The 10,810-nt window shown below is 41.4% G+C and overlaps 1 protein-coding gene across 1 annotated transcript; it reads left to right on the top strand.

The window, feature by feature from the left end:
- Positions 1-8,290, top strand: kcnj1a.1 (potassium inwardly rectifying channel subfamily J member 1a, tandem duplicate 1). Its single transcript, XM_021588233.3, has 2 exons — positions 1-167; positions 4,597-8,290. The coding sequence occupies exon 2, from the start codon at positions 4,614-4,616 to the stop codon at positions 5,712-5,714; it is 1,101 nt and encodes a 366-aa protein (XP_021443908.2). The 5' UTR covers positions 1-167; positions 4,597-4,613; the 3' UTR covers positions 5,715-8,290.
- Positions 8,291-10,810: the final 2,520 nt, after the last annotated feature.

Genomic DNA, 10,810 nt, shown 5'->3' with positions numbered 1-10,810 from the left:
CTGAGAGAGCTGTCAGAACACTAACTACAGTTCAAAGGGCACACCCTCAGAGACTGGCTGGGAGAGAGACGGAGACAGAGGGGATCCCGTGTGCAACACAACTTTGTATTTCCACAGTTTCCACACTGACAGGATCTCATCTTCTGTAGTTGGACCAGTATCATCCAGTGAGTACTTGGTATTCTCCTGTTATAACAACAGTGTAATGATGATATCTATCATGTTTCAATGCACCGACTTTGAGCCTAGGGTGAGCTTGCCGTGTTACAGCTACTCTCTTCTACAAATATGTGTTGCAAATATTTTTAATTGACATTCCACTAATGTTCTTCTTGCTTCCAAGAAACACTATCAGTGAAAAGTGACATGTCTGCCAGTAAACATATTGTATGTAATTTTATTTTATTTAACCTTTATTTAACTAGGCAAGTCAGTTAAGAACAAATTCTTAATGGGATTGATCTGACTCCACTCCAAGCTTTCTATGCAGGTGCATGTATTGGCTAGTTTGTGGTCTTGTAAATTGTTGAGGATCTTAACATTAAAAGGAAATGGTCCTGGAAGAAATATTGGTTTTATTGTTATTGTTATTTGCGATATTTACAGTAACCACAGTCTCTCTCTCAAAAGGGGAACATAATTTGCAAACTTTCTGACCTCTCACTGTGGATGCAAATTATACAACATCTGCTTACATTTATCAGTGTAAATATTGAGTGAAGTATTTAATTGGCTCAAACAATAAAATGTGAATAAATGTAGTCATGACATTGCACTTAATCACAAACTGATGATTACAAGGGTGGAAATGTTCCCTATTACATTGTCATTGGTTGCAGAACAGTGTGTATTATGCCGAAATAAATGATTATATGATTTTCCAGAGGAAATCATTCATTGTCGAAGAGTTATTACTGGAATGACAACTGAACCATACAATACTAATAAAATTATCACTATTTCAAAAGTATATTATTGTAATGCATCAGCCAAGGATCATATCAAAGTAAACCTGAAATGATCTCAGAATTTGTGCAGAAGAAATAATGATTAGGTGTGAAAGGGTTGTGAGGTCCAGAGAGAAAAGCTTCACAACAAAACAGTGCGTGATTATTGGATTTTTGTTTGTGAAAGGCAGGATGTTTCCAAGCTTTGAGCGTAGAAACAAACGCACCAGCTTATGGCACTGGTCATTTTGTGCACAACACTCCATAACAAGCACACCACCATCCAACTCAGTGTTTGGCCTAACAAGCGCACCACCACCCTGACCCTGTAAATAGCCCATCCAACCAACCAACCACCACCTACTCTGTTTGTGGAGTACAGGTGATCTCAAATGGTTTTCCCTCTGGTTGCACATTTAACATGTTGAGGGAAATTAGGTAGAACTGAGTACGGTCTTAGTGCCAGCATCTGTCTGTGGTGGTAAATAAAGAACCACGAAAAGTATAGCTGAAAACTCTCTAGGGAAGTAGTGTAGCCTGCAATTTATCTCAATATACTATACTTCAGGAGAGCAAAATCTAGAGATTTCCATAGATTTCGTGCACCAGCTGTTGTTTACAAATATGCACAGACCGCCCCCTTCTCGTCCCCGCTTGTCCCCTCATATATCCCGCTAGCTGAAAATCCATGTTATCATTCAGCCACAATTCCGTGAAACATAGGATATTACAGTTTTTGATGTCCCGTTGGTAGGATATTCGTGTTCGTACCTCGTCTAATTTATTGTCCAATGATTGCACGTTGGCGAGTAATATTGACGGTAACGGCAGCTGCATTCGTACTCACCTTCTGCGGATCCTCACGAGGTATCCCACCCTGTGTCCTCTGTACCTGCTTCTCTTCCTCTTGCAAATAACTGGGATGTTGGCCTTGTCGGGGGTTCGGAGAATGTCCTGTACGTCCTGCTTGTTGAAGAAAGAATCTTTGTCTAATCCGAAGTGAGTGATCGCTGTCCTGATATCCAGAAGCTCTTTTTTGCCATAAAATACGTTTGCAGAAAAATTATGTACAAAATAAGTTAGAAATAATGCAAAACCCCCAACATAATAGCACAAAAGACAGGAGCCCTGTCAGCTCCTGTTTTTTCCCTGACTTTCTTTTTCTCATCCACCGGGCTTTTGACCCTTGCCTGTCCTGACCCTGTACCCGCCCGCCTGACCACTCTGCCTGTCATCTGAGCCTCTGCCTGTCACTGAGCCTGCCTGCCGTCCTGCACCTTTGCTACTACTCTGGATAATCAACCCCTGCCTGCCTTGACTTGTCGTTTGCCTGCCCAGTCTGCACTTGGGTCTTACCTTGATTCCTGATATCTTGCCAGGGACCATCAATCAAATAATTCTGTGCTATCTACAGTTGATGTTGGAAGTTTATATACACTTAGGTTGCAGTCATTAAATCTTGTTTTTCAACCACTCCACAAATTGCTTGTTAACAAACTATAGTTTTGGCAAGTCGGTTAATACATCTACTTTGTGAATGACACAAGTCATTTTTCCAACAACTGTTTACAGACAGATTATTTCACTTATAATTCACTGTATCACAATTCCAGTGGGTAAGAAGTTTACATACACTATGTTGACAGTTCCTTTAAACAGCTTGGAAAATTCTAGAAAATTATGTCATGGCTTTAGAAGCTTCTGATAGGCTAATTGACATCATTTGAGTCAATTGGAGTTGTACCTGTCGATGTATTTCAAGGCCTACCTTCAAAATCAGTGCCTCTTTGCTTGACATCATGGGAAAATCAAAAGAAATCAGCCAAGACCTCAGAAAATAAATTGTAGACCTCCACAAGTCTGGTTCATCCTTGGGAGCAATTTCCAAATGCCTGAAGGTATCACATTCATCTGTACAAACAATAGTACGCAAGTATATACACCATGAGACCATGCAACCGTCATACAGCTCATGAAGGAGACGCATGAAGGAACGTACTTTGGTGGGAAAAGTGCAAATCAATCCCAGAACAACAGCAAAGGACCTTGTGAAGTTGCTAGAGGAAACAGGTACAAAAGTATCTATATCCACAGTAAAACGAGTCTTATATCAACAAAACCTGAAAGGCCACTCAGCAAGGAAGAAGCCACTGCTCCAAAACGGCCATAAAAAAGCCAGACTACAGTTTGCAACTGCACATGGGGACAAAGATTGTACTTTTTGGGGAAATGTCCTCTGGTCTGATGAAACAAAAATATAACTGTTTGGCCATATTGCCCATTGTTATGTTTGGAGGAAAAAGGGGGAGGCTTGCAAGTCGAAGAACGCCAAAGCCCTGACATCAATCCTATAGAACATTTGTGGGCAGAACTGAAAAAGAGTGTGCGAGCAAGGAGGCCAACAAACCTGACTCAGTTACACCAGCTCTGAATGGGCCAAAATTCACCCAACTTATTATGGGAAGCTTGTGGAGGACTACCCGAAATGTTTGACCCAAGAGAAACAATTTAAAGGCAATGCTACCAAATACTAATTGAGTGTATGTAAACTACTGACCCACTGGGAGTGTGATGAAAGAAATAAAAGCTGAAATAAATCATTCTCTCAACTATTATTCTGATATTTCACATTCTTAAAATAAAGTGGTGATCCTAACTGACCTAAGACAGGGAATCTTTACTAGGATGAAATGTCAGGAATTGTGAAAATCTGAGTATAAATGTATTTGGCTAAGGTGTATGGAAACGTCCGACTTCAACTGTATATAGTTGTAGTAGGCTAGATGATTATGTTTTTTAGGAAGGTTATGGTTATCTGACTGATTTGGGACAGTGGAGTGAAATGTTTCAACAATAACTTTTCTGTAATGACTTGGGGTCTTAACTATGGTATGTGCCCAGGATTACAGGATTGCAGGATTTACGTGTAGATTCACATGTGCAAGTGATACATAGCAACTGCTAGTAACTAGAGCAACACTTTAAGTAAGTAATAAGACTGATGGTTGGGGCAGGTGAAATCATTTAATTGATCATAGATTGACAGGGGCGTTTGTGCTACTAAGTTGTTTCACATATTTATATTTTGATGAGAATTAAGGTCAGTGGGACTTTTACCTTGTGTTTTACCTAATTAGTTCACTAATGATGTGTGAAATTAAGAATTAAAGGAGGTAAAACATGAACTATTTCACAAGTCTGGATCCAAGAGTGAATGTTACCCAACTCCATTATCTCTTACATCCTCTTATAGACCAATGCTTGGTTTGTCATTATTGCTTTACGAAAGTTGTGAAGGGCAGCAATTTCATTTGAAGAACAATGATATTGACGGAAAATTACATTATTTATCATTGAATTCTAGTTTATAATTTGTTCCATTCAATTTAAAGCATTCAAGAGTCTTGAACAAAATATGAATATTTAGTCTGCAGTTTTAAGACACCTTGAATTTCATGACTGGCGTACAGGGAGGTATAGGTTACAGGGTCGGATGAAGGTTTACCTTGAAGATTAAACATATTAATGAAAACCTCCAGTGTTCTGTATTAATAGTATCCAGTCTGTATATATCTAACAGTTCTTGGATGACAAGGATATTGATTTATTTGTCTGGGTGTGTTAAATAACAAATTGTCCTCTCTAACAGACGACAGGACCTAGAAAATGGTGTTTGGCATCCGGAAGCACATCCAGGACCACCTGGTGGAGCGAAGAATCCGCAGAAGCCGGCTGGTGACCAAAGATGGCCACTGCAACATTGAATTCGGCAATGTGAAGTACGGCAACCACTTTGCCTTCCTCGTGGACTTCTGGACGACCTTCGTAGAGTTCCGCTGGCGCTTTGTCCTCTTCTTCTTCATCGCCTCATTCACCCTGAGCTGGTTCATTTTCAGCCTGCTGTGGTTCTGGGTCGCCCGGAACAACGGGGACCTGACATGGCAGAACCCCCCAAGCAACCACACCCCCTGTATGTGGAACGTCTACGGTCTGACTACGGCCTTCCTCTTCTCCCTGGAGACCCAGACCACCATCGGGTATGGTGTACGCGCTGTCACCCCCCACTGTCCTGGTGCTGTAGCCCTCATCATTATCCAGACTCTCATAGGGGCCCTCATACACTGCTTCATGTGTGGAATCATCGTGTCCAAGATATCCCTCCCTAAGAAAAGGGCCAAGACCATCTCATTCAGTGAGATGGCTGTCATCTGTCCTAAGAAGGACTTCCTTTGCCTTATGATAAGAGTGGCCAACTTACGCAAGACCCTGATGATCGGGAGCCAGATCTACGGCAAGCTGTTGAGGACAACAGTCAAACCCGATGGGGAGACAATCATCATGGACCAGGTGAACATTGAGTTCAGGATGGATGCTGGGAAGGACAACCTCTTCTTTGTGTGCCCTCTCACACTCTACCATGTGATTGACAAGGATAGCCCTTTTTTTGAGATGGCAGTGGACACTCTCCGTAAGCAGGAGTTTGAGCTGGTGGTTTTTCTGGAGGGTACAGCCGAGACCACCAGCTCAGCCTGCCAGGTCAGGACTTCCTTCATTCCTCAGGAGATCATGTGGGGTTACAACTTCCTACCCATCATCTCCCGCAGCAAAGAGGGCAAGTACAGAGTGGACTTCTCCAACTTCTCCAAGGTAGCGTCCGTTGCCACTGCACACTGTGCCTACTGCTTCCACAACATAATGGGACATCACCTCCCCTCCATTAATGCCATTGACAATGTTGGATTTGAAGTTATTGATATCCTAGAATAATTTAATATAACCAAGATGTGAACTTTTGGATGGCAATATGTGAAGATATTTTTTTATCTTGTAATATTTATATATACAGTAGGGTTTGAAATGATTGACACCCTTTATAAAGATGACCAATATTGACTTTAAAATAATTCATTCAAATACTGAGCTATAATTTATGCAATTATATGATTTTATACTAAGGAAATTGCTCAGAGAAAGAGATTTTGTTTAACAAGTTATATATTGGGGTCAAAACTATTGACTTCCCTAAGATTCTTATTTATAAAGTAGTCAAAAGTTTAGTATTTGTTTCCATATTCCTAGCACGCAATGACTACATCAAGCTTGTGACTCTACAAACTTGTTGGATGTATTTGCAGTTTGTCTTGGTTGTATTTCAGATTATTTTGAGCTCAACAGAAATGAATGGTAAATAATGCATTGTGTCATTCTGGAGTGAGTTTTATTGCAAATAAGAATATAATATGCTTCTAAACACTTCTACATTATTGTGAATGGTACCATGATTAGAAATAATCCTGAATATATCATGAAGAATGATGAGAGAGAAAGTTACCCAGGGTCAAAGATCATACCCCTAGACATGCTAACCTCTCACCATTACCATCTTGACCCTCTGACCCTCTACTTTGTTCAATATTATATGCTTTGCAGAGACGTGGCTGTATGACTATTTTCGTAGGACTCTGCTGTTTCTCCTTTCAGCGGCATAGTCGGATGAACGCAGCCTCTGGCAAGTCCAAAGGGAGAGGGGTGTCTCTCTTCAAAATAAACAACTGGTCCTCTGCTTCCAGTGTGAAGAAAATCTTTAGCTTTTGCTCAACTGATATAGAATTCCTCATAGTAAGCTGCAGACCCTTTTATCTACCAAGAGAGTTCTCATCCGTAATCATTACGGCCATATATATTCCTCCACAAGCCAATATCACTCTGAAACTCAACAAACTGTATGAGACCATAAACAAACAAGAAACCGGAGCATCGGCTCTCGGACCAACAAGCTCCGAGACAGCTTCTACCCCCAAGCCATAAAACTGCTAAATAGCCATAAGACTGCTAAATAGTTCATATATAAACTGAGTGTACAAAACATTAGTAACGTCTTCCTAATATTGAGTTGCACCCCCTTTTGCCCTCAGAACAGCCAGGACAGCTTCAATTCAGTTGTGTCAAGTTGTGATACACACAGGAAACTGTTGAGCGTGAAAAACCCAGCAGCATTGCAGTACTTTGTACACTCAAACCGATGCGCCTGGCACCTAATACCATACCCCATTCAAAGGCACTTAAATATTTTGTCTTGTCCATTCACTGTCTGAATTGCACACATACAAAATCCATGTCTTATTTTTTTGTCATTTAGCCGACGCTCTTACCCAGAGTGACTTACAGTAGTGCATACATTTTTCATGCTGGTCCCCTGTGGGTATCGAACCGAGTTCTACCAACTATCTTTAACCTGTCTCCCCTTCATCTACACTGATTGAAGTGGATTTCATGTGTCACCAACAAGGGATCATATCTTTCCCCTGGATTCACCTAGTCAGTCTATGTCATGAAAAGAGCTGGTGGTCCTATTGTTTTGTACATTCAGTGTATACACAAAATACACACACTACACTGACACTGACACTCTCACACGAAAAACACACACATGCACATACACTACATACATATGCACATAACACACTCACGCATACCGACCACACAAACACACATATACACACACACGCATAACAACACAACACAACACAACACACACACACACACAAGCATACACACACACACACTTAGATACTTATATGTTCTGTTCTTTATTTTACTCTTATTGTTATATATCCTAATACTCATCCTTCCTTTATGTACAGATATACCTCAAATACCTTGTTATTATCTATTCTGACACTTATCCTTCCTTTATGTACTTATCTACCTCAAATACCTTGTTATTATCTATTCTGATACTTATCCTTCATTTATGTACTTATCTACCTCAAATATCTTGTTATTATCTATTCTGATACTTATCCTTCCTTTATGTACACACCTACCTCAAATACCTCATACCCCTGCACGTTGATCTGGTACTGTTAATACCTGTATATACTGTAGCTCCATTCTTGTGTATTTTACTCCTCTTGTGTTACTATTTTCTGTTGTATTATTATTTTTTAACTCTGCATCGTTGGGAAGTGCTTGTAAGTAAGTATTTCACGGTTAAGGCTACACCCGTTGTTTTCGGTGCATGTGACAAATATAATTTCATTTAATTTACTCTAACTTGATTGATAGCTTGAAAAGGCTTCTTGGTAGCTAGTTATAAAGTTGGGAGATTGGGAACTATAATACATTGCTAGGTGGCTAGTAGTATTACAGAGAAACAACAACAAAAATACACTTATTTTAATCGGACAAATCTGAGGTGACACGTGCACCTATGGGCATGACGTCTAGGATCATTTTTATAGTTATTTATTTTTTTATGTTATTGTTGTTGTAATTATCTCACTTCCCTTTAGCAACATTGGATTTGTCATTCATGCTAATAAAGCTTATCTGAATCTCAATCTCATGTGTCCTTAAGGATATACTCAATCAATCAATCAACCAATCAATCAAATGTATTTATAAAGCCCTTACATCAGCTGGTGTCACAAAGTGCTGTAAATAAACCCAGCCTAAAACCCCAAACAGCAAGCAATGCAGGTGTAGAAGCACAGTGGCTCGGAAAAACTCCCTAGAAGGGCCAGAACCTAGGAAGAAACCTAGAGAGGAACCAGGCTATGAGGGGTGGCCAGTCCTCTTCTGGCTGTGCCGGGTGTAGATTATAACAGAACATGGCCAAAATGTTCAAATGTTCATAGATGACCAGCAGGGTCAAATAATAATAATCACAGTGGTTGTGGAGGGAGCAACAGGTCAGCACCTCAGAAGTAAATGTCAGTTGGCTTTTCATAGCCTATCATTCAGAGTATCTCTACCTCTCCTGCTGTCTCTAGAGAGTTGAAAACAACAGGTCTGGGACAGGTTGCAAGTCCGATGAACAGGTCAGGGTTCCATAGCCGCAGGCAGAACAGTTGAAACTGGAGCAGCAGCACAGCCAGGTGGACTTGGGACAGCAAGGAGTCATCAGGCCAGGAAGTCCTGAGGCATGGTCCTAGGGCTCAGGTCCTCCGAGAGGAAGAAAGAAAGAAAGAAATAAAGAAAGAAAGAAAGAAAGAAAGAGAACGAGAGAGAGAAAAAGAAAAAGAGAGAAAAAGAGAGAAAAAGAGAGAAAAAGAGAGAAAAAGAGAGAGAATTAGAGAGAGCATACTTAAATTCACACAGGACACCGGATAAGACAGGAGAAATACTCCAGATATAACAGACTGACCCTAGCCCCCCGACACAAACTATTGTAGCATAAATACTGGAGGCTGAGACAGGAGGGGTCGGGAGACACTGTGGCCCCGTCCGACGATACCCCCGGACAGGGCCAAACAGGCAGGATATAACCCCACCCACTTTTCCAAAGCACAGCCACCACTAGAGGGATATCTTCAACCACCAACTTGCCATCCTGAGACAAGGCCGAGTATAGCCCACAAATATCTCCCCCACGGCACAACCCAAGGGGGGGCGCCAACCCAGACAGGAAGTTCACATCAGTGACTCAAGTGACGCACCCCTCCTAGGGATGGCATGGAAGAACATCAGTAAGCCAGTGACTCAGCCCCTGTAATAACAATAAGTGCCATGGGATCTTTAGTGATCACAGAGAGTCAGGACACCCGTTTAACGTCCCATCCGAAAGACAGCACCCTACAAAGTGCAATGTCATCATTGCCCTGGGTCATTGAGATATTTTTTTAGCCCAGAGGAAAAGGTGCCTCCTACTGGCCCTCCAACACCCCTTCCAGCAGCATCTGGTATCCCAACCAGGAACCGAACAGGAGCAACCCTGCTTAGCTTCAGATGCAAGCCAGCATCAACATGATTTTAAATCAAAGCAAAAGGAAACCTTTAGGAAACTTTATGCTGAAGTACTGAAATTCCCACAGAGGAACAAAAAAAAATCCCTGTCTTAGGTCAGTTAGGATCACCACTTTACTTTAAGAATGTAAAATGTCAGAATAATAGTTGAAAGAATTATTTATTTCAGCTTTTATTTCTTTCATCACATTCCCAGTGGGTCAGAAGTTCGCATACACTCAATTTGTATTTGGTAGCATTGCCTTTAAATTGTTTAACTTGGGTCAAACGCTTTGGCTAGCCTTCCACAAGCTTCCATGAAGTTGGGTGAATTTTCACCCATTCCTCCTGACAGAGCTGGTGTAACTGAGTCGAGCTTGTAGGCCTCCTTGCTCGCACATGCTTTTTCAGTTCTGCCCACAAATGTTCTATAGGATTGAGGTCAGTGCTTGTGATGGTCACTCCAATACCTTGTCTTTGTTGTCCTTAAGCCATTTTGCCACAACTTTGGAAGTATGCTTGGGGTCATTGTCCATTCGGAAGACCCATTTGCGACCAAGCCTCAACTTCCTGACTGATGTCTTGAGATGTTGCTTAAATATATCCACATTATTTTCTTTCCTATGATGCCATCTATTTTGTGAAGTGCACTAGTCCCTCCTGCAGCAAAGCACCCCCACAACATGATGCTGCCACCCCCGTGCTTCACGGTTAGGATGATGTTCTTCAGCTTGCAAACCCCCCCCCCCCCCCCCTTTTTCCTCCAAACATAATGATGGTCATTACGGCCAAACAGTTATATTTTTGTTTCATCAGACCAGAGGACATTTCTCCAAAAAGTACGACCTTTGTCCCCATGTGCAGCTGCAAACCGTAAGCTGCCTTTTTATGGCTGTTTTGGAGCAGTGGCATCTTCCTTGCTGAGCGGCCTTTCAGGTTTTGTTGATATAGGACATGTTTAACTGTGAATGTAGATACTTTTGTACTTGTTTCCTCCAGCGTCTTCACAAGGTCCTTTGCTGTTGTTCTGGGATTGATTTGCACTTTTCCCACCAGAGTACATTCATCGCTAGGAGACAGAATGCATCTCCTTCATGAGCTGTATATACTTGCATACTATTGTTTGTACAGATGAA

The sequence above is a fragment of the Oncorhynchus mykiss genome, chromosome 27 (assembly GCF_057628025.1).
Source record: "Oncorhynchus mykiss isolate SJ-2025 chromosome 27, ASM5762802v1, whole genome shotgun sequence".
NCBI classification, from domain to species: domain Eukaryota; kingdom Metazoa; phylum Chordata; class Actinopteri; order Salmoniformes; family Salmonidae; genus Oncorhynchus; species Oncorhynchus mykiss.
Note: the sequence above shows the minus strand (reverse complement) of the source record. Positions and strands in the feature narration are given on the sequence as shown.